Source organism: Stigmatopora nigra, chromosome 6 (genome assembly GCF_051989575.1).
Source record: "Stigmatopora nigra isolate UIUO_SnigA chromosome 6, RoL_Snig_1.1, whole genome shotgun sequence".
In the NCBI taxonomy this organism is placed as follows: domain Eukaryota; kingdom Metazoa; phylum Chordata; class Actinopteri; order Syngnathiformes; family Syngnathidae; genus Stigmatopora; species Stigmatopora nigra.
In genome coordinates, this window is record NC_135513.1 from 11,466,570 (window position 1) to 11,491,043 (window position 24,474).

The 24,474-nt window shown below is 35.9% G+C and overlaps 1 protein-coding gene across 1 annotated transcript in view; it reads left to right on the top strand.

Annotated features, from left to right (window-relative positions):
- Positions 1-24,474, top strand: part of LOC144198723 (voltage-dependent T-type calcium channel subunit alpha-1I-like) — a 55,456-nt gene that overhangs the window by 16,891 nt on the left and 14,091 nt on the right. Inside the window, exons 3-16 of the mRNA XM_077719891.1 lie at positions 1,579-1,691; positions 4,343-4,476; positions 9,153-9,250; positions 12,619-12,778; positions 13,546-13,888; positions 14,238-14,330; positions 15,993-16,332; positions 16,860-17,149; positions 19,820-19,971; positions 21,467-21,652; positions 22,311-22,428; positions 22,516-22,671; positions 22,802-22,889; positions 23,093-23,262. Coding sequence (XP_077576017.1) covers positions 1,579-1,691; positions 4,343-4,476; positions 9,153-9,250; positions 12,619-12,778; positions 13,546-13,888; positions 14,238-14,330; positions 15,993-16,332; positions 16,860-17,149; positions 19,820-19,971; positions 21,467-21,652; positions 22,311-22,428; positions 22,516-22,671; positions 22,802-22,889; positions 23,093-23,262 — 2,441 coding nt within the window. The remainder of the gene's footprint in view (positions 1-1,578; positions 1,692-4,342; positions 4,477-9,152; positions 9,251-12,618; positions 12,779-13,545; positions 13,889-14,237; positions 14,331-15,992; positions 16,333-16,859; positions 17,150-19,819; positions 19,972-21,466; positions 21,653-22,310; positions 22,429-22,515; positions 22,672-22,801; positions 22,890-23,092; positions 23,263-24,474) is intronic.

Genomic DNA, 24,474 nt, shown 5'->3' on the forward strand with positions numbered 1-24,474 from the left:
CTAATTTCATTTGCCAATGTGGGACTTATTAAAATGTCCACAAAAATGCGCATGCACCTCATATGGCTGATAATATATTTTTTAATGTACCGGTTGCCATGGTGACAGATATCTCTGGAATCCCATGGCAGCTGTGCAGAGGCACATCACAATCAGTTAGGAAGTAAAAAATAAGGTTTTGCTATATTAAGTCAGAAGGAACACATTTTAAAAAAGGCTTAAGTTGTGTTCAATTGAAGTGTTTTTTACATAATTTTTATCTTAGTATTTTCCGTCAAACTTTAAAGGACTGTTTTGGAAGTAAAGGTCGAAATGGGATGTTTTAAAATGCATTTAAATTGTTTTATAAATGACAAAAACACAAACTCAATTTTACAGATAGTCATTATTTTCATTAATTAATGTAAATGCTCTTTCTTAATCATTAATATACTATTCAAAGATTAAAATCTTTCTTAGAAAGCCTTTTGGCTCAAAAAAAAACATTGAATATTTCAGCTCTTGTTATTATTGAAATGCACTTTTCTACTTTTAAAGTCTTCTCACAATATTTTAATCAAACTTTAACTTTATGTTTAAACAATATGAAAAATACAAACTAACTGCAGCAAATATTGTGTTGCCAACAATCAAACTTGCCATCAAATTCTTGTATCACAACTCTGGTATAAACCCACTTCTTTATGTCACAATCAATCAGTCAATCAGTGACTTGGATGATTACTTTTCCTGGAAAGCAAAATATTTTAATGGACCCCTATTGAAGATTTAGTCTTAAACAAAACAAAAAAAAAGAAAAAAATCTGTCTTCACGGTTTAGTGGCTGCCTGTGTGCTACCCGTACGTGTGTTTAAATCCAGTGGGCTTTAGAGATCTCCGCCATCCTTTCACCGGAAAAGCCTGAGGGATGACTCGGACCTCCTCCTTGAAAGTGTCTAGTTAGCCAAGCGTTGTGTCGACTCCCTCTTCAGAACACAGAAAGGTTCGGTCACAGTTCGCTGACGCCTTCTTTATTTCTTTCATTTTGCGCTCCTATAAACACTTTGCTTCTTTTATTGCTGGGTTATGTATTTTGCCCTTTGGGGAAAATGGTACATATGTGCACATGGATTTTCCATTTGGGGAAATTGGGGATACGCTTGTTATCTTGTTATTTACACTCTTTTTTTCCACAGAGATTTAAAGATTTACAGAATCCAATAGCTCCAAAGTAATATTAATGGAATAAATAAAAGAAGGGTGGAATAACATGAAAAAATATTACAGAGTGATGGTAAATTTTTGGATTATTTTCTCTTGGTTTTGGGCATTTTCAGGCTTCTTTCGTCTTCTATCTTAATGTTTCTTATTAATTTATTGGCCGCCATTAAAGGCCGCCCGTTTTGATTGGGTTTAAGAATGAATGCGACTATGGTTGGGTAATTTGAGAAAAGTGCAGTAGAACAGATCGGAAACTCAAACCCAAGAAGATGAAAAACAGATAACAAATGAAAAAGAATGACTTATATTTACATCACAATGTTACTTTTGGCACCAAATAGTTGTTTGTACTTGGCCTTAACCAGCTATATGTCTGCACATGGTTCGAGAGAGTAAGCATGATGGTCATCCTGTTGAATTGCATCACTCTTGGAATGTACCAACCCTGCCAGAACATCGACTGCTCCTCCGACCGATGCCAGATTCTATCGGTAAGATCAACATTTAATTCAATTTAAATAGCTTGTATAGCACAATCTTTTACTACTACTCTACCAGCACCACTACTACAATTCCTCTGTTTTATAATTTGGTGTGTCTTATAAATAAAACACATTTTAAGGGCCCGTTCACTAAAGGTGCGCATTATAATCCGGTGCTTCTTATAGTGTGAAAAATACGCTATTAAGTAAGGGCCACTTTAATACTGCATGGTAAACAGTACCACAAATGTGAGCTTACCTCATTATTTATGAATATAATTAGACACACTGAGCCTAAAGCCTTTTTATTTCCTAGAAACTGACAAGTAATTGACTCAAATTATACGAGCATAGACATTTTGATTTCTATATAAGCAGGTAGTGAGTGGGCTACATGAAACAATTTAGTGGGTAGTATACATTACCAGTTCCATTTTGGTCTTTTGTTATTTTTATTTTGTATGATTATTGGATTTGTTTCGTCTCTTACTCATGTCAATCAAATCCGTCACGTATACACAAAGTCTAAATGTAACAAAATCATTTGCTGGTGTAGTAATCAGATAAATTCCCCCCACGTAGACCCCAACCACACTCCCTACAGTCTAATCGAGCATCTAATTAAAAGAAGAACAAATCCAAATAAATCAAAGACACCCTAATGCGTGCTATTGCTGCTCTCAGCAGAAAACTGAAGATCAGCTGCTGCTTCAGTTGTTACCATTGTTTCGGGATTAGAGCCTTTGCTAAAGCTTTCAGATCCTTGCTGTCGTCTTTTGTTTTTGTGGCGTTTGAGAAAGAACGTGAAAAAATGGCGAGTCAATGCTTTCCTGGGGGAGATATGTTGCCCTTTTTGTAAATTTCACTGTGTATCCTTGACTTTTCATGATTAGGGCAGGTGATTAATAGGTATTACTGAACATCCAAACCAATTTAAAACATTTTTATTACAATTTAGTGTACGTGTCAAAGTGGTGGCCCAGGGGCCAAATCTGGCCTGCCGCATCATTTTGTTTGGCCCGGTAAAGTTAATCATGAGTGCTGACTTTCTGTTTTAGGTTCAAATTAAAATGAAGATTATAGATGTATATTAAATTTCCTAATTTTCCTCCGTTTATATTAATAATTGTCATTTTTTATCATTTTTCTGTTTTTTAGTTCAAACATCATTTTGTAAAATCTAAAAATATAGCAAAAAAGATAAAATAAACATTGTTTTAGATCTATAAAAACTGAATCCTCAGGGCTTGTAATCCAGTTATTTTAATCCATTTAAAAATATATATATAAATATTATATCTAAAATGGTCCGGCCCACCTGAAATCAAGTTAGTTTACGTTATAGCGGCCCGCAAACCAACCCGAGTATGACACCCTTGATTTTTTGTTTTGTTTTTGTTAAGTATAAAAAAAATACAATTCAACTGTGAATAAAATGTGTAGTTCTGTTTCTCAGGACAACCCAACCAAAGTGCTTTTCACCACCAAAAATTTATAACACAAATGGGATGCAAACTCCATGCTTTTATCGTAACTTCACCACCGATATCCAACTAAACTATATCACATGCACCGGCCATTGACCCAGCACTATTCATCGTCGACTTTTTCCAAGAGGATGTCATTGATCACGGTCGCCGTTGCCCACTAAAGCCACGCTAGTATCGAACGTAAAAGTAGGAATGGGGGTCCGCAACTCTATGGATACAAGTGAGCGGAATTCTATTAACTCCTACTCGACAGCCTCTCTCCCCTGGAGAGACCGATCAATTGGTTGCATGTGTGTGTGTGCTAACAGGCTTGAGACGTATGGCTACACGCAGCACCCACTCTTCCACCTTTGGCACGGGTGTGATGGTATGTGTGTTTGTGTGTAGGGGTTGGGGGGCTCTTGACAAGTGAGGTGCTCACAGCAACATGAAAACCACATGCTAAGCTGGTGAGTCAAGGCGAGCAGCTTGAAGTGGGCGTCAAAATGAATCACAACTGAAATGTGGTCCTTGCCAGGCTTTTTTTTTATTCTAATTGGTATTTTTCCGGCTTTTAGACCTAAAATCTTCATGAAAACTAATGAATTTCTAGTTTTTAACTGATGGACTGTAATGGGATTTCCAAAAGGTCAAAAGGGAATTTAGGGTTTAGAGTTTAGACCAATGGTGTCAGACTCAGGTTGGTTAGATATAATATCTAGATTAGTTTTTATAAAAGGATTAAATGAACTGGATTAAAAGCCCTGAATATTCAGGTTTTTTAATAGATCTAAAACAATGTTTATTTTGGCTTTTTTAATATATATTTTTAGGTTTTACAAAATCATTTTTGAACTAAAAACAGAAAAAAATGATGAAAAAATTACAATTATTGTTTTAAAAGGGGGAAAACCAGGAAATGTTATATACATCTATACGCTTCATTTTAATTTGATCATAAAACAGAAAAACATTTACTTTCTCGGGCCGCACAAAATGATGCGACAGGCCAGATTTGGCCCCCGGACCGCCACTTTGACACCAGTGTTTTAGACACTGTTCAAACACTTATATTGAAAAAAGTAAAGGTATTTATTAGTACCTGTTACATTATAAGAAACTATATATATAACATTTTTAAGCCTTTGGTGATGAATATAAGATGTTTTTTTTTTCTTTTGGACCTGGCAGGCCTTTGATGCATTCATCTACATCTTCTTCGCCCTGGAAATGGTCATCAAAATGGTGGCGCTGGGAATATTTGGCCGACGTTGTTACCTTGGCGACACCTGGAACCGTCTAGACTTCTTCATCGTCATGGCCGGGTAAGGAATATAAAATCTTAAAAATGGTTGTACGTTAACATCCTATCATTGTGCCTAAGATTCAACACCTTTAATTAACAGTCACCATTGTGATAGCCACATTGTATCTGTAGAAAATATTATTATTATTGAATTTGACCTTTGATTGAAGAATATAATAGCACAATGACACCATGATTGGCTACCACATTCAGTGAGGCTGAGCTAGTAGTTCAACTCATCACATGAGTTTGTTATCATGCTTTTTCTTTGCTTACTTAATGAATGTTTCATCGGGCATGATGGGTAAAAAAAAATAATGACTGCTCTGTGAGAATGGAGGATAGCAATTAAATGTGCATGACAATAATTCCAATCTTCATATTTTATTCAACAATGCTGTAAAATTAAAAGGATCCATGGAAAAGCATTGTCAAAATGACTTTGTAAGTCGCTACATTCAAAAGCTGCCCTTGGTTTTGCTGGAGGCGTATTAAAGACATCACCATTTTAAAACAGATTACCATATTAATATTATTTCTCTTTGAGTGTTGACCTTTGAGATGCGGAATCAATCCTGTGGTGCATTTTGATGATATCTATAATTCTAGATAATTTGAAATCAATTGAAATTCAACCACTAATGACATTTGTATTTGTTTACAATCTTAAAATGATTTCAAAAAGTACTCACATCTAAAAGGACACAATAAGTCTTCCATTTAGTTTGTATAGAAGCAATAATTTAGGGTAATCTCACCACATTTAAATGTGTATATTTGATACTACACAAATGTCTTAAACAAAGTGACAAATTAAATAGTTAACAGCATTGTGTAAGAGTGGAAGAAGCTGCAGATGTTTATGACACACTATAAAACACAGAACTATAATAAAGGAGTTCCCACTTAATTATGTTGGTAATATTGACCCCCAAAGTCAGTTTACAAAAAAATTAATTTGATGGAATCTTTCAACATGACTCATTGGTTATGTTTGAAAAGGTGCAGCAAACCTGTCATCTTTGCGCAAAACTGCCTTTCAAAGCCATTTTTTTCTCAATGCCCTTCAAAATACAACTTTGTTATATATTAAGACTCCATGTTTTAACAAATTGCAACATTCTAAAATCTCATAACCTTCATAAACATATTGCAACAAGTAGTTATTCATTTATAGATGACTACAATGGCTTAATTTCATATACCTTTACCTTTACTGATTACCTTTTTATATATAGACAATAATATAGCACGATACTATGTGGCTTAGTATTTAGCATCCTTGTTTAGGTCACTGTAACTAGAGATGTGTTAATGAACAGTGTTCTTCCCTACGACATCCACATTTTGAATTAATAACATAGTGCGCGCTTCCATTTGACCGTGCACATATTCAAATGAAGTAGTGTAATCGTAGGATGACGCGTGGGGTCAATGAGTTAATGGCGACTGTCTAAAAAGATGCTGCCAGTGATTAAATGCTACTCAGCCATGCAGCATCTGTGCGATAGTCGTTTTGTGTCAAGCAACTTGACCCCCAATTAGTCCTGTTGTTAATCTTTTACCTCACAAGGTGTTTGCATCTGACCAGGATTAATGGAAATGATTCATTTACACCAAGTCCTTAGCTTAAAATATAAGTGACCTGTATTAACTACTCTATTGGCTTGATCAGATTACACGGAACTAGAAATAACAGTTTTTCATGGAAATAGAAGAAAGGTTTACTTTTTGCTTGTCATATAGTTGATATTGTCAAAGGATACATACAACATTGCATCCAAAATAATGTAAAAACGTGGATAATATGTGTAAAACTGCCTTTAAAAATGATCTGGCCATGAATATGTTGAATAATAAATACTTAATCCTGAAACAATTGTGCGCACAAACCAACAACAACGAGAAAAAATGTGATAGACAAATATAAAGTTAGACACTAAAGAAGAAACATTATCAGGAACGCGTGAAAGCAAATAAAAGCGCATTTGTTGACCACCCGGTCTTAAACTCGCTAGACAGTAAAGACAGCCTTCATTTGTCTCATTTTAATAATTAATGGATTGTTCTCTATTAGTAGGTTCCATTCACACAAAGTGTGGCTGTTGGGTGCTGGCTACTAATTGACATTTCTGTTTGTTTGTTTGTTTGTTGCAATTATGCAGTCATGAAAAGCAAAATGATTAATGTGTACAGTATTTGCATATTTGGATGCATGAGCCATCTGTTGTCTGATTCACTTCTTTAACAATAATTTTTGCTGACATAAATCACATAAAAATGGGCGTAAAAACATCAGCTATGCATGCTGATGATTAAATGAATATGTTTATTTTTTCTGTGAGGGATATGAATTATCTCAAGAGTAAATATATGCAGATTTGTCAGGATCAAACACATTTTTGTATTGTGATATGACTACAGTTCAATTCGTGCAGTGATACGAGGTATGAGTAGAATAATATTATACTCCCATAGTATACAATGACATTACAGCGTTACTTTTTCTTGTAGAACCTCCAATGAAATTGCTGATGCATGCAGGATAAAAATGCTGGCAAATTTTATTACTTCAGTAACAATTGAGTTACTATATAAAATTAAAAATCGGGTTAGATATTTTTGGATTGGGTTGATTAATGTGATTTTGTTGGGATGATTTGTTAGTTTTTACAATGTACAGAGTATATGGAAATTATAGTATTGATTCTGTTCTAATCTGTAGTTAAACAGTAAAATTCACAATTATAAAATGAAGTAATGTTATTTCAAATCCTACTGCATTTAAGGAAAATACCAGGTACTATTTGCAGTAGACATGGAAATTGTACAAAATCCAATGAAACAGCCAAATATTTTTACTATAACATCCATTTAAATTATTATTCAGTTATCTGATGATTTTTTTTGTGTGATTTTAAGGTACAATCCATGCATTAAATTTAGTTAGTTAAGGGGTTCCAAAAAAAAGTTACATTGAAAACATTTCTTCTGGAACTAAGAAACTTTTAATCCTCAAACAACTAGTGTATGTACATGTTCTTGTTTATTTTTTTTCCACTTTCTGGTAGTACTTCTTTTTCTTGCCCAAAACCCAAATTGTCAGCGTATCCCCAGAGCCTTGCTGTTACGCTCCAGAAGCCCCTGGGAGAATATTTTGTGGGCCAAATTGTGATGAGGAAAAAGTAAACATGTGAGGAAGAACAACCCCTTGGGAAGGCCTAAACCTCACAAAATAAAATAAGTGTGTTTTTGTAATAAATACTCCTCCGGGTAAAAAGTTACCATAGATAGTTTGCATGGTTATATTCTCATGATGTAGTGCAAGAAGCCGTGTGGACTATTTTTTGCTTTAAATTGACTTTTATATAGTTTTTTAAAATTTGAATATGTTGAATGGCTTACCCTAAAAGGGGATTTCTTCATTTCAGGCCTAATTAGCGTCTTGCAACATGAGGTAGGATTTTAGTTCTCCAACTTGAGCCATGCGACATTTACACTACCAGAATAGAGTTAACAACAAAGTGTTTAAGAGTTGTAAAACACAGCCTGTCAATGCAGTGAAATGCTCATTATGTGAGAATAGAAACTTGGAGGAGGTTTGGGATGGCTGCATAACTCTTTTTTTTTTTTTGGGCCTGGTGTTAAAAACATTTGGTCGAATTGTAATTTTCTCTCATCAGCTAACAATGGCAGTCAAATTTAAGTTAATAAACATGTTTTATTAGAACTCATTTGAATCTAAAATTGTAAAGTTTCATTGCACCAAATGCGACGAAAATGTTGACCAACCAAATTACAGTAAAATGTTTTTTGGGGAAAACTGTAACATTTCTAATCTTTTTCCTATATGTGAAGAAATGTGTTTTTCTGCAGTTTTTATATTCTTGAGGAGGAACTGAAGTTATAGTGTGTAAATATTTGGCAGAAATGACGCATATGGTAAAAGTCAACCTTCCTTAAATAGTCGTACACGGTTAAATCGTCACTACTAGAAACACGGTGAACTCCAACCTTATTTTTTACGCTCTGGGAACTTCTCATCGAGGGGTGTCACCTCAGATGTTGCGATCACCGTCATACATCTGACCTGGTATTTTAAATCTTGAACCATGAAAACATTCTTTCACCTTGAACTTCTCCAGTCTTGTAAAAAAAAAAAAAAAAAAAAAAATTCAAGGCAGGCTATTTTGACATTTTTATCCAGGAAACGTCTCCTTTTCCTTTCCGCCTCATCAGAAGCTTCCTGTGGACCGCTTATTTCCCTTTCTTTTTAATTTCTTCACGCTCTATGAGTTTTTGACATCTTGACACTCAACCGCCACGCGAACCAAGCATTGTTCTTCTCCTTCATGCATGTAAGCCCCCGCTCTCGTCTTCTACTCAGTAATTAACTCCCAAACTCACTTTATTTCACTTTATTGGCGAGCTCAATAATCTAGAAGGCTTATTCCCTTTCATCTGGTAGTACCCTGGATTTTCACCTAGTGCCAAACTGATAGAAATGGCAAATCAGTGTGAAGAACTTTTAAATTTAATTTCATTTAACACAGCATAATCAAAGTGAAATGCTTGAAAAATACTGAATCTGTAGTAAAATGAGGCTATGGGGATTTTGCATCTTCTTACTTGTATGGGTTTTTCAAGAAAAGTGATTTAAAACAATTAAAATGTTCTTTTGTGTCTTTCTTTCAGCATGGTGGAGTATTCACTGGACTTGCAGAACCTCAACTTCACGGCGATTAGAACCGTTCGAGTCCTGCGACCGCTCAAAGCTATAAACAGAGTGCCAAGTGAGTTGGAATTCATCATTACAAATGTTTACTTTAGCACCAAAGACAGGAAAATACAAGTTATGGAAAGGAAAAAAAATTAATTGCAAAAGCATTTGGGTGACACCATTTTAATGCTTTTATCCTTTTTAATGTATTTAGATTTTGCATGAAACTTTGCAACCTAGTTTCCTTGACATTTTCTACCACCTAAACATTTATTATACTTTTGTTTTGGCCTATTTGATTTCCCTTGACATTTCTAAGTTTTTAAACATTCTTTCAGAATATCCTTCTTTAAATATATTCTTTGGAACCTTATTTTTCTTTAATGCTTGAGCTTTTACTTGGCGAATTGATTTCCAGAGATCTTAGAGCCGATATTGACAATTTGTTGTCTGGCTTGAAATCTCAGTACAAATAAGTTGTGTACAAGTATAATATGCATCAATCGTTTTATATCTTTTGGGAGTCATGATGAGGGAATTGAGTGGTATGTTGATATACATCTTAATATCCACTTCTACACGTGTTACATTAAAACATTGCTTAGAAATATAAGTATTGACAACGTCTTTAACTTATTAGGATGAAATTGACAAATTGCCTATCATTAAATTAAAAAAAAATCCCCATTATTCCTTTAATGACTAATTTGTAGTAGCACTTTAGTATTTTAGAACTGATTTGGACAATTTAGAGGTTTTGTATTGCATGTGGGTAACAAAGTTTCATCATATTTTTGGTATGACAGCCCTAGAAGCCTTTTAGACCTGTTCTGACCTCAATGCCAGTGTCATTCTATTTTGATGTCCAGTGCAGGTCTGGATTTGCAGTCTTTTGCCCTCGGCAGATGGGAATGACAAGTTTTGTTATTTTTTTTGGTCGACACAACACGGACAGACACATTTGAGTGCATTTTTCCAATGTTGGGGCATAACAACTAACTAGTCTTAGCAGTTTGTGAGAACTCAGCCTCACACGCCCTCAAAATGTGACTTACAGTACACTGATAATTCTTAAAAATGTGTAATAAAACACTAGTTTGCTTAAGTGAGAAGTTAGTTGGGATTTTTGCCAAATCAGCATCAAGGCAGTGACTAAAAATCAAATGTTATTGCAAAGTCTTTGAATGACGCTAAGAATGATTGCCATTGTGTCCCTAATTAGCGAATCCAACCAAAAGAAGTAGACTCCCTGTGTCTTTTCTGCAATTAGTACTTCTTTGTGTGTGCTTCTACTGGTGAGAGACTTTCCTAATAAATATTATGTTGTGAAGTGAAATAGCTTCAAGGAAAGAATTTCTAATTCAGAGTGTGTAGTGTTTCATCTAATCCACATCGAATCGCATAAGGGTTTTCATCAGGCTGGCAGTGGACACTCAAAGCTTCTAGTCAGATTGCTTTTATTCTTAAGGTTTTTTTAATAAGCAGATGGCTTTTATTCCTCAGTCAAAATCAGACAGAGGTGAGATTTAGTAACATGTTCTGGTGCTAGGATTAATATTGTCGATTTTGATTAAAATTGTTCCAAAATGACAGTTTGACAACATTGAACAACGTGAAAACAAAATAAGACGCATAGACTATATGCAATTTTTGTTTATTATTGATATATGGGCAAGTTTTGATTCTTGAAAGTCTAATTTTAACGTTTTAAAGTTCATTTAAAGAAAGTTAAAATGTCAATATCGATTTTTGCTTTTGTTATATTTATATTTTTGGATATTTTACATTTTTCATAGATTTGATTCCTACTGGTATTTTAATTTTAGTTCTCATAAAAAAACAATAACTTTGGAACCGATGTATCTTAAAATGTACGCTTTATTCTTATTTTTTTAGATGATTTTTCTCATAATTCCTTACATTTCATCTCACTGGAGTATGCCCCTTTTATTTCCACATGGTTTCCAACAATATCTTTGCAGCATTAGCACATTAAAATGAGCATTTTAAAACATGGTACACTAAGCTGCCAAAATCTATTTGACTGCTCTTTATGTCTTGGCTAAATAAAAAAAAGCAATGGTTCCATTTATTCTGGGCAATTTAACACAGATCTCATCTCAAGGATAATTCAATCTCAGCCCTGCACATAGCAGCAGGTGTGGCAGGACCAATAGGGGCCCAAGCGTTATCATAAACATTGAGCACTGCAGGATTAAGAATAATGTGCGCTCACTCAGCCAGTCATCTAATGGGCACGCTAATGGGAGCTGGCCGACACCAGTTCCCAGCGGCAAAGGTTGACGTGCAATTGGATCTTGTTTTTTGTCCACTTATAGTTTGCTTTGCTTATTCCGCTTATTCACTTTAACGCATTCATATAAAACTGAGAGTTTTAATGTCATTGTACTTTAACATGGGTATCTATACATAAGCTTATAAGATAAAATATATTGTATTTGACACATGAAATTTGAGCAATGTGTTTTTTACAATGATGAAAACTGATGTATTTTATAAAAAGTGATAGAAATTATAATTGATTTTTTTAATTTTTGTGTTCCAGGGGACCAATCAAGCCTCAGAGTTTGAATAACTTTAATTAGTTGGCTTTAAATGGTATATTAGTATTTTATTAATTGCGAATAATATAATTTTGCATCGGGATTTAAACACGTTTTGCCGTTTTAGAGTTTGCATGTTCTTTTTGTTCCCAAAAACAAGGATTGTGAATCACTATTTAAATTGTATTTAATTTCGAAGAGTATCAATTAGAAAACAATCATTGTTTGGCTACTTGCACAAGTATGTAAATACATGAATCATATCACTCATCACGTATTTAAATTAAACTCTCCCAAGATAATCTCATCTATGATTTGTTCTTAAATCACTCTAATATTAAATTCAACCTTCTGCCGCCTATTCACATTTAAAAGCTTTCATCATTTGGTCCCTAGTGGTCACCGTGTCCCCATTAGCTCCGATTAGTCAGCTAAATGCTAAATGTATCTGATTATGGTGCACAAGGAAGCTGATTTAGTTTCCCGAGAGGACCTTGGTTCCAAAGTAATAGACCTTGGGATCACAATTAGTGAGGTGATGAAGACATTGATCAGATAATTATGTTAATATGAGACTTATATGGGATTGCAAACCAATAGACTCTTTCAAACGTTGCTATTTTAGGATGATGGCAAATTAGATGCATCAGAAATTAGGATAATCAATCTATTTTGCATATTTGGTTTGAATTTAGTTGCAATTGGACAAAATATCTTTCAGGTCTCACGTTTAAGGACAAAATAGGAGATTTTTTTGACTATTTACTCCTGGTAGAATTAGATTTGAAACGAAGATAAGGGGAATTAAAATTTAAGATTATTACAGGGTGAATAGTGCTTACTAAAGTTAACTCAATGTTTCTTATTCCACGTATAGGCATGCGCATCTTGGTCAACCTGCTGCTGGACACGTTACCCATGCTGGGTAACGTGCTGCTGCTTTGCTTCTTCGTTTTCTTCATCTTCGGCATCATTGGCGTACAATTGTGGGCGGGGCTGCTGAGAAACCGATGCTACCCACAGGAGAATTTTACCCGGTGAGCATTTGTGTGTATGTGTGTGTGAGAGAGAGAGTGGCTGTGCCCCAACAGGAGGTGGGTTCATGTCGTTGAAAGAAAACTAATCATTCCACAAGATGGTCAAAGCATTGCCATGGCAACCAATTTGAAGATACCGTTCATGTGATGATGTGAGCAATTCTATATATAAACGGATGCACGATATTGGGTGTGTGTTAGTATGTATCGGAATCCCCGGAAAAATAGTATTTCAAATTTTGCCAGTAAATATAATGATAAAAATGCAGATTATTTGCATTTTAGTGTCATGGTGAATAAGTTAAGTATGTGCACTTTTGGTAGAAAATTGACAAGATCAGAATTTGTGTTTGAAAGAGCCTGGGGAAAACAGTCAGCCTGATCTATCTACATCACCTGTGTCAAAGTGGCGGCCCGGGGGCTAAATGTGGTCCGCCGCATCATTTTGTGTGGCCCGGGAAAGTAAATCATTAATGCCTTTCTGTTTTAGGTTCAAATTAAAATGAAGAGAATAGATGTATATTCAATTCCCTGATTTTCCCCCTTTTTAATTCAATAATTGTAATTTTTTAATCCACTTTTTCTGTGTTTTTAGTTCAAAAATCATTTTATGAAATCTAAAAATATATTTAAAAAATGCTAAAATAAACATTGTTTTAGATCTATAAAAAAACTGAATATTCAGGGTTTTTAATCCAGTTCTCTTAATCCATTTATATACGAATAAAAGATACCTTCCTAACTTGTGTCTGTCCAAATTCTCTCAGGATGACAGGCATCCAACTTCCCCGCCTATACTACATGGCGGATGAGGACGACGAGCGCCCGTTCATCTGTTCCCTCCCTGTAGACAACGGCATTATGACATGCCAAGATGTGCCAGCGCGCCGTGAAGGAGGTCGCACCTGCTCCCTAGACAAAGACGACGTCCTCTACCGCCGCTCGTTGGGTCTCAGCGTGGAACCCTTACCCAACGGCAGTGCTGGGCCACCCGGCCTTTGCGTCAACTGGAATAAATACTACACCAGGTGTCACACTGGATTCAGTAACCCGCATAAGGGCGCCATAAATTTTGACAACATTGCCTACGCCTGGATCGTCATCTTCCAGGTGATTTTTGTTTTCATTCATTTATTGATCTTCTGTACAATTTATCTAATAAGGCGCCTTGGGGGTGCTGGAGGGCATCCTAGATAGGTTCAACCTGAACTAGTTGCCAGCAAATCACAGGGCACATGAACATTTCTTAGTCAAAATTATACCTGTTGAGAATGTAGATGAATTTAGCTGCCATGTATGCTTTTGGGATGTGGGAATAAGTCAGAGTGCAGACACAGAACAGGAAGATTGGAGCTTGGGATTCAACCCTTTATTGTCAGAAGCGCTAACCACTCATTATCGTGTCGCCTTGTGGTGCTCACTCGTGTGTTAATTTGTGCTTCTGTGTGTATTTGTGCAGGTGATCACGCTGGAGGGCTGGGTGGAGATCATGTACTACGTGATGGATGCACATTCCTTCTACAATTTCATCTACTTCATCCTGCTCATTATTGTGAGTACAAACAACAAGTACATGAACTCGTATCATTGTTTTGATGTCAGTCCATTCACAGAACGTTTTTGTTAATTACAATAACACCAGCAGGACAGATTTTTAATTAAATGGATGTTCTCACCAACCACTTCAGTATTTATGTTATTATATAAAAGCATGGATTCTATTGCTTCTATAGGTAGCTTTTTGATGAGTAGGGAATTGGAGTAATAAGTTGGAAGCCTGGCAATGGAAATGTTGACTGCTTTTTAGGAATAATTGGGAAATATGATGAAATGCCATGAAAAAATGGGGCAGATGAAAGGTAGAATGCAGAAAAGAGATGAAGACAATTGATGGTGGATTAAAAAATCAAAGAGGGATGAATGAAGGTAGATGGATAAGTGCGTTTCACTTCATACTTGATCTTGAAACAGATGTGTTTTTAAAAAATGCCCTCCTTGCTAATCACCTTGACTGACAAGTCAATCACTTCCATTAATGTACCGTATAGACCAATTTACTTCACTATTGAATCAACACAAGGAGGCTTGTGTTCACGTTGCAACTACGGGGATACTTTATGAGCCCTTATCCGATTAGGATAGAAAAAGCAATTAAAAAGCTCAGCAAGTGTTCGCTCTCTTGGCAAATATGAAGAGTGCAACGTAGTCAGGTCAGTTAGTGTAATCACACCTAAGAAGATTGAGTGAATGAAATTATCAGGACATCTAATGCAGGACTAAATTGAAGGAAAAGGTTAATGGGCTACAAATAGTTTGTGCAAAACCCGGTTAGTCATTAGTTTTTTTTTGTAATCTCTCATAAATACTGTATATTACCAAATTAAAAGTCAAGTAATTTGGATTAGGACGTGCCACCCAATTTAGTCAAGTTTAAATTTGAAGTATTTTCAATCCAAGTTGAATTGCTTGCTATGAAATTTGCAGCTCGTTATTTTAGATTATTATATATGAGCAGGAATAAAATATGCTATATAATAGATTTAAAAAGGGGTTTTATTTCATTTAAAGATGAATATTTGATAGTACACAAGAAGCAGCTCGTGTGTTATTATCTTGTAGAGAACAGCATTTACTTCCATGAAATAAAAGGCAGATGATAACAATTTGCCATGTCAGCATGTGTTTGAGAGAAACGATTATTTATTTGACTCTATTTCATCATGCTGTGTTATTTTTCAAAATTATTTCTTTGTCATTCTCTCTTGATTGACTCACTGATGACAGTCAGCAGGTCCTGGCAGCATGTGACAAAACATATTTATGATTACACTCTGCTTGTGTCCTAAAACAATTAATAAATAAACAATAGCTCCAGTGTTTGTGTGTTCATGAGATTGTTAGGACACACACACTGTAAATCACATTTTACAGTCACAGTCCAATTTCTTGATTCAATTTTTATAATTTCTTATGTGTGAAATTATATATATATATATATATTACTACTATGCAAAGTATCTATCTAAGTATATCTGTATTTGAGTAAAAAAATATAATATAAAAAGCTATTAATTTTATTTAATCATTTTTTTAGCCCCCAAATTTTCTTTTTCAAAATTATTTTTGACACATGATAGTTATTGGCATGTGAAATCTAGAAATAAATCATTTTACCAGTTTTGTGTACATTTTTGGTTGATTTTTGTTTTTTAAGGTGGGCTCCTTCTTCATGATCAACCTGTGCTTAGTGGTGATCGCCACTCAGTTTTCGGAAACCAAACAGCGCGAGCACCAGCTGATGCAAGAGCAGAGAGCCAGATGCTCGTCTTCTTCTACATTGGCCAGCCAGCCCGGCGACTGCTACGAGGAACTCTTTCAGCTCATCTGCCACATCATCCGCAAAATCTGCCGACAGACCGTTGCCTTCTTCAATGCCCTGCGTGGCAAACCCCGTGGTTTCCGTGGTGTTGGTAGAGGCCGGCGGACAGGTGAACCCAGGGAACGCAAGGCCAATGGGAGGGGAGGGCGGGATGCCCGCACCGCTTCACGACCTGGTAAGCAAGCACAAGGAAATACTAGACTTGATATGCACTTCTTAGAACATTTTAAAGAAAAAGAACTAATACAACAAAATAGAAAGCAATCTTGTATCAAGTGTATACTACACTGCAAATATCATCATTTATCTATTCAGCCTATTACTTTATGGTCAACCATTTTTATAAGTTACACTGTTGATTATATTGACTTTAATTTAATCCCTTTTGAAATACAGAGGGGGGTGCTGGAGCCTATCCCAGCTGACTTCAGGCCAGAGGCAGAAAATAGGTTAAAGCACCCCTGCAACTCATTTCTGAAAGGTGTTTTTTAAGGAATAAGGGAAAAAATGGTTTTATATTTTTAAGGAAAATTATATTTTTAATAGTTTATCTTTTTTGAAATGTTAAAATCTTGTTTTCATTTAAGCAAATATTTTACAATGTTGGGAATAAATGGAGAAATGTGCCCTAATTTTCTACAATTATCAAAAAATTTTAAGCAACAATTACAAATTAATTTCATCATTTTTATCCTTTATAAGGGCCACCTTCCCACCATCAAAAGAAACCCAACCAAACCTCCTCTGGGGACCCCACAGCCGTCTCTGATGGGGTAACACCCGCCACGGGTGAAGGTGAAGCAGCGCAGGAGGGCGAGGGCGAATTGCTAGACTTAGCCAAACCCGGATGCACTACAAAGCGCTGTGGGAGGTTTTGGTACGACACCAGGATGAAGCTGTGGGGCATTGTGGAGAGCAAATACTTCAACAGAGGCATCATGATCGCCATCCTTATCAATACAATTAGCATGGGCATCGAGCATCATCAGCAGGTAGGCGTTTACAAAAACTTTTCCTCAGTTCCCTTCAGCTCAACACATCATCTATTTATGATTCATGAATTCTCTTTCAGTTGTAAATGTGTGCCTCACTTCTTATTCACTCGCAGATATCATACATTCACCTGTCCTACTAACACATTTAAAGATACTCGCTTGAGTTTGTTTTGGGATTTTTTTTTTTTACTTGCGAAATACTACAACTTCCTTGGTTTAAAAGGTATTTCTGAAAAAGTAGTTGGGTTAGATTTATGGTTTAGAATTTGAGGTTTAATATTGAGGTGAAGAAATTACTTATGCTTTGGCTAAAATTTGGTTGTGAAGTAAGCCAAATTACATATTTTTGCCTTTAAATTACTTGATTGAAATGCATTCACAATAGTCTAAAAATAAGTGACATCTTGTCCAAAACTAGTAATAACCGCAAACATCTATAACATATACAATGTAAAAAAAAGTACTTTGATTAAATCATTCTTAACCAAACTCAATTTTCAATGAAATGCATGTTATAAATGGCTCAGTCATCTCCAACAAGTATTTTCTTGTGAGCTCAACTATGCTGTATTTATTAATTATTACCTTTTAAAAAGGAAGATTTGAGTGGCACTTTTCACAATAGAAATAAATGCAAGAACTACTTGGAAATAGTCGAGAATAGTCTAGTCTAGTTTTCACCTTTCTGATATAAATGTGTCCTCAAATTGTTACCACAGGCAGTGGTGGTGATGTGGCTTTTGGCACCTTTTGTTTTCTTTTTATTCCCCATTTCCCCGCTCCTGCTTTGTCTATCTATCGACATCTCCGGCGCTCGATACACGGCGGCGCCCCCTCACTTCTGTCTCTCATCTCCAAGGTGGCTAAAAATAGTCAGATGACAGTGGCACGCCACTCAGTTTAATGGGGAAGCTGCTTCCTTGAATCATTGGCTGTTTCCATTTGAACTGGAAAATCACAGGTTCAATTTGACTCCATACACACTGTCTACCATAAATCATATCGGGCTTCAATTACAATATAATTTCTTCCATAATACAATTACACCAAGGGCTAGCAGCACAATTTCATATTAAAAACGCCCCTTAACTACTCAAAAATATGTAAAAAATAATCCCAAGTGGCTTCTTTTTTGGATCATCATTATATTTATTAACTTAAACTAATTATTTTAAAAAATGGTGGTGACATTCTGGTAGAAGACTGTTTTAATGTCAGACTTATGCGCATGGAATGCTTTCGGGTTAAGTTATTGCAATTATGAGCTCAAAAACGTGGAATAAGTCGCCTGTCGTAAATGTTGCATCCCATAAGTCGCATCAGTCTTCCTCGTAAAGCTGAAGAATTAATAATGCAGCATGAAGAGCTGCTTGCAGTGATGAAAGGCGGATGGAGAGTCAGCATGATGACACAAGACAGGATTTGTACCAATGTTGACAGTATAGTACCGGTAATGCTTAAATGGATTTTGCCAATAATTGTCGACATTCTGTACTTGTGTGAAATTAAGGTGTCAAGCTTGGCTCAAGATTCCAAAAAAACTAAAAGAGGTTTTGAATTTAACACTACTGTCTTGCTTTAAAAGAATCTGTCAGTCGAGTCATGGACTGATTTTGTTCACTACGTTCATTCAGAAGAGAAATTGCTGTCGGAAAAAGTGCTGGAATGAAGCAGCAAAAACCCCAGGCAGTTGTTTTTGCTTTTCTACGTATCCTAAATCTCATAATACTTTGTTTAAAAACAAAAAACAAAATTACATTGAACTTCTATGGTGCTAGGATCTAGCCTATCCCAGCTCTGCACTGCCTTCCTTGTCTTTGCTGAGTATAATCTCCTGTAGTTCCCTCACACCAGAGTGCTTGTTATAGTCCAGCAACCGGAAGGAAGGTCTTCAGATCTAATGCCAGGTCTGCCCCTAATGAGACCATAACACAAAATTGTGCTGGCTTCTTGGGTCGTTAACCAAACTGCTGGGCAAGTGTCGTTAGTGCTCTTATTAGCGCTGTCACAACACACTGGCAAGCACATCCGTGCAAACTCATGTAAATTCAGGAACACAGCGCATCGATTTTGCAGCGGTCATGTTGAAATGTCAAAAAATGTTATGCCGATGGGATTGGTTGTGTGTCTGTGTGTGTGTATGTATGAGGACAAATATCTGTACAAATGTCAGTAAACACATTGTAAGCACAACACTAAAAAGACAGATATAAATAATGTGCACTATGGTGACTTATTTTAACTCAAACTGCTTCTTAGTACTCATTTTATTTGGGTTATTGTTGTTTGAATTACAGTTTGATGTCAAGGGTTCTTTTTAATTCAAATGTAAATAAGGGAGTGTGTTTTTATTAATTATTTGGGATTAAATTGAACAAAAATGCCAGAATGGCTCGAGGAAAAATAGTGAGTGACCTTCAGAGAACGGATGCATTTTATAAATACTTAAAATGTGATTTCCTGGATTTTTTCCACATTCTGTAACTTTAAATTGACTGACCTAGGGCATCATTTTTAAGTACTATCAGTGGCTGACTTAGTACTTCTTTTCACCGACCTGTAGTTCAAAATTCTTCAAATTTTAAGTCTAAAATAAGGTTTTAAATGAATTTTTCAAGCACATGTGGGGTCTCAAATGGTACAATAACATTTTTTATTCACTTTCAGCCTGAGGAACTGACCAATGTTTTGGAGATCTGCAACATCGTCTTCACTAGCATGTTCTCCCTGGAGATGATCCTCAAAGTCACTGCGTTTGGCTCTTTCAACTACCTGAGGAACCCCTATAACGTCTTTGATGGCATCATTGTCATTATCAGGTATGATCTTTTGCACCCTGCCATCCCTGATGGAATGGGCATTTACCAAAAAGTGTGTCTCATAATGATTACCGTATTTTCACGACTATAAGGCGCACTTAAAAGTCTTAAATCTTCTCCAAAATAGACAGTGCGCCTTATAATCCAGTGTGCTTTATATATGGAAAAATTAATTAAAATATGTCATTGAGGGTGCACCTTATAGTCCTGAAAATACCGTAGTTGATGAAGTAGTATGATCAGAATTATGGATTAGGCTTTCAAGCCAGATTCAATTATACAAACAAGAGAATTTCAAGTTTTAAAGCCAAAGGTCTGGGCCTTAAATGAAGGTTTCAAGCACATTTTTCAATCTTCAATGTAGGGTTTTCATGTCACAGTTAACGGATTTTGGTACTGAACTTGCAATACAAAATCATAACCTTAGCTTGAATCCCTTTTTTTTAGCTGGACTGGAGTGCCAATGTGCAAACCTGAGAAAGCACCTTCTCTCTGCTTTTTTTTATCGCTGCCTGTGTGCCACCTGCTTAAATCCTTGTCAAGTGTTTGAATGCCACAGTGTCAAAACCCCTTTTGGTCTTTTGTGAGGCTTCAGGTGCTTTTTAATACGTTTCCTGTTTGTCGGCATTCATTTGAAGGACGCCTCCATCAAAGACATGAAAGCCCCCCACGAGCACGGCGAGATCAGACGAGGCCGTCACGTCACACCGGGCCATTCATCGTATCTGCATCACTGTCTTATCTCTAATTTCCCGCTCTTCAGCTGCCTCAATGTGCTCAATAAAGCGTACATGGCACTGTTGTCGCCACGCTATTCTCTTGTGATGCAGAAGGGAGGGACTTTGATGCTTAACAGATAGACCCGAAAGAAGAGGAGCACTGGGCTTTAATGTTAATTATTGAACACTCTTAGCGTGTGATTTTTTTGAAGGTTCGGGAAATCCCTGGATTTCATGGACATTGTGTAAATGTTCTTACTTTTTATTAGCATGGAATTTACAGACCCAACTGCTAACAGCAGAAAATCTCCCAAGCATACATTAGGATAACCAGGCTCATTTTATGCTGATTTTAACTTTTTCAGTCAAAGGACAAATAAAATGCCAGATTATTTTATAAGATTACCCTAAAATATTCATTTTCTTGTATGTGGTAAATTCACTATGGATTTCCTCATGTTTTATGCTTGGGTATAAGAATCGAAAATGTTGAACATAATCAATATTTAGGCCAAAAATCTTATTGGGTGCTCCTCGAGTCCTTAGAATATGTATTGCGTTCATAGAATTGGAATAAAGAGCGAAACCTTTCATTTTTCATTCATCTTTGGGTAAGGCATTTTGTACAAGACTGCCTTCTGTTTTCAACCAAAATGAATAACAAAGTTTAGACCATAAACCCTTGAGAAATGTATCATTGAGTGAAAAGACAATTGCTTTTCCTCACCCCCACGTTGACATTTTCTCTCTCCTGTGCTTTGTGTTTCTGTGACAAGCGTGTGTGAAATCGTGGGCCAGTCTGATGGTGGCCTATCGGTGTTACGGACCTTCAGACTTCTCCGTGTTCTCAAACTAGTGAGGTTCATGCCTGCTCTTAGACGACAACTTGTGGTTCTTATGAAGACCATGGATAATGTGGCCACTTTCTGTATGTTGCTCATGCTTTTCATCTTTATCTTCAGGTAAGCCTATTCAATACATTGCAAGTAAAGGTTGTGTTTTTATGTTGTTTGATTGATGACAAATTAAGTTGCTTTGTTACTCAATCAGTCAAGTAGTCCATTCTACTTATTACAATGAGTGTCATAATTAATTCATCTGAATTGATGTCGATTGTTTAAGCTCAATTGAATCAAAATAGATCAACACATTAATGATACATACTATAATCTTTTGGATATGTCATTTGTATGCAGCTCTTATTGTGAGAATGTCTTTGTCCCAATGTTATTGTTAATCCATTGCATGTTAGTTCCCCACTTGCATACTAACTAGGACATCCTAATTTCAAGTTTTTCCTGCTAGCTACCAAGTATTTTATTTGTTTTGTTTTACACGTCTCCATTGCAGCCCTGAAGTAACAAAGTTGTTAACTATTGGAGGGGAATGCAATGAAATGAGGAGACACTTTAGGCTGTGTGTCATGCTTTAGACAAGCTTTAAGTGCAGGGTACAAACTCGGGACGCAACTGTGGTCTGACGGCCAATCGGCTTCCACCCTGGGCAACATCATTAAACATAAAAAAGAAAAGAATAATGAGGAGTGGTTTTCCATAGTTGTAATGACATTAATATAGTACAGTGTATGTGTGTTAATATATGGTGATCTTTCTATTTTAGTATTTTGGGAATGCACATCTTTGGCTGCAAGTTTAGCCTAAAGACAGAGACAGGAGACACAGTGCCCGATAGGAAGAACTTTGATTCGCTGCTTTGGGCCATTGTCACCGTCTTTCAGGTACAAGGCTGCCCGGATGGATTTATACTGTTATTAGAGACGTTGAATAACAGAAATGACATCATTAACTGTACTCTATTGTTGTAGATCTTGACTCAAGAAGACTGGAATGTGGTCTTGTACAACGGTATGGCGGCCACATCGCCACTTGCTGCATTGTATTTCGTAGCCCTAATGACCTTCGGGAATTACGTTCTCTTCAATCTGCTGGTAGCCATCTTGGTGGAGGGTTTTCAGGCAGAGGTATAACATCATCACATCATACTCTGTGCAGCCTTATCTTTTATTTTCTTCACCATGAGGCAGCTTCATGTTTAGTTTCTTGTGTTGGTAAGAAGAATTTGTGTTCAAATGGTGCCTTGTGTGACAACAGGGGGATGCCAATCACTCTTATTCCGATGATGACCGCTCCTCTTCTAACTTTGATGATAGTGAGAAGCATGATTCCATCAAGTTGTCAGGTGAGATGTTTGGAATGAATGCTGAATAAAATGTATTATACCTCCAAATTCTTTATATTCCCAATTATTCTCCACACAAACTTGTTATTCTTAAATTTTCTCTGTATTTTTTGCTTGCTTAAAAGATGTCAGTGTCATTTAGGATCAAAGTCCAATCTAAATCTATGATTTCAAGTCTTCTCATTTTATTGTTTTCTTTACAGATCCCAGAATCTGTACCTTGACACCCAATGGACATGTGGAGCTGGGAACTTTAACGGAAGCCAGGGGGGGATTGCTCTCTTCCAAACGGCAGAGCTTTACTGGTGAATCCCGAAACAGCAGCGTGGTTAGCGGCGGAAAATGGAGCCTAGAAAGACGATCACTTTCATTGGTAAATTCCTGATGCATTCTGTGATAATGGTGAAACTATTAACTTTTAAGCACACTCATGGCCACTCGTTTTGGAGGAGTACATAACAATGATTTGTTCGTTATACTCTTATTTATTCCAAAGCTATGGATTTCCAATACAAACATCCACAGACCACTGCATCAATTAATATAACTACTGGATTTCTTTCCAAAATTGAACTCTCTAGAGTTTCTATTATGAAGAGATAAATAAGATTGTCGATTTGGAAAGTAGCTGTTCATTGTGATTGACCTCATCTGACACTCGGGAGATTGATTGAAATGCAGCAGTCTTGTGAATAACAGCACATTCTTGGTTTTTAATCACTGTGTCAGTTATTTGTCCATGTGTCAGCCACATTGAAGGTCAGACATTAATGAAGGATGTTTGTATGAAGATGCATCAGACCAAATATTCCATCTAATTAAGACAAATAAGAATATAAATGAGAATGATTAACTCGTTAGTAGGATATCACGTAGCATCATTACCCTAACTACGCTGATAAGATATTAATTTACACAGTGCATAGTGTCAATACACTACTATAACTGCAAAAGTACAACTGTCACAATTGTTTATATCAAAAGTAAGAAATTAATTAATCATCCGTCCTAATAATTTAACAATTTCTAGTTATTGTCCATGTCTTAGATGATAATAAATAACCTGAATAGGTTTAGGTTTGCTTCTTTAAATGAGAATTTCTGGATGTGAAGGTTTTTTTACATCCTATTTATGCACAAATATTATTGAAATATTGTTTATGGCCACAAAAAAATTCAACCATATAGAGAATACATAAAGTTAGATTAATCAGAGTCAGTTTATTTAAACAACTACTTTTTACATGTAATATTTTCGCATTCAATGTATAAAACATTTTCAAAAAATAGTCAGTATATCAAAAGTACTATAGTTTAGCTGGAACATTTTGGTGGTAACCAATAACCTGCATGAATCTGGTCAGTATGATAAGCGCAGACAATAAAATATACTATATCTAATTGTATATATAAGATCTTTGAAAACATGGCCAATTTTGTTTTGCAGTTTTAATGAGTTCTTCATGAAAAAAAAAACGTGATTGATAATTCAGATGTCCATGTGATCACACATTTCAATCTTTATTCCAAAAGTATCTTTCTCTTTGACTACTAAAGTTAAAAAAGAGAAGACATATTTCAGCAA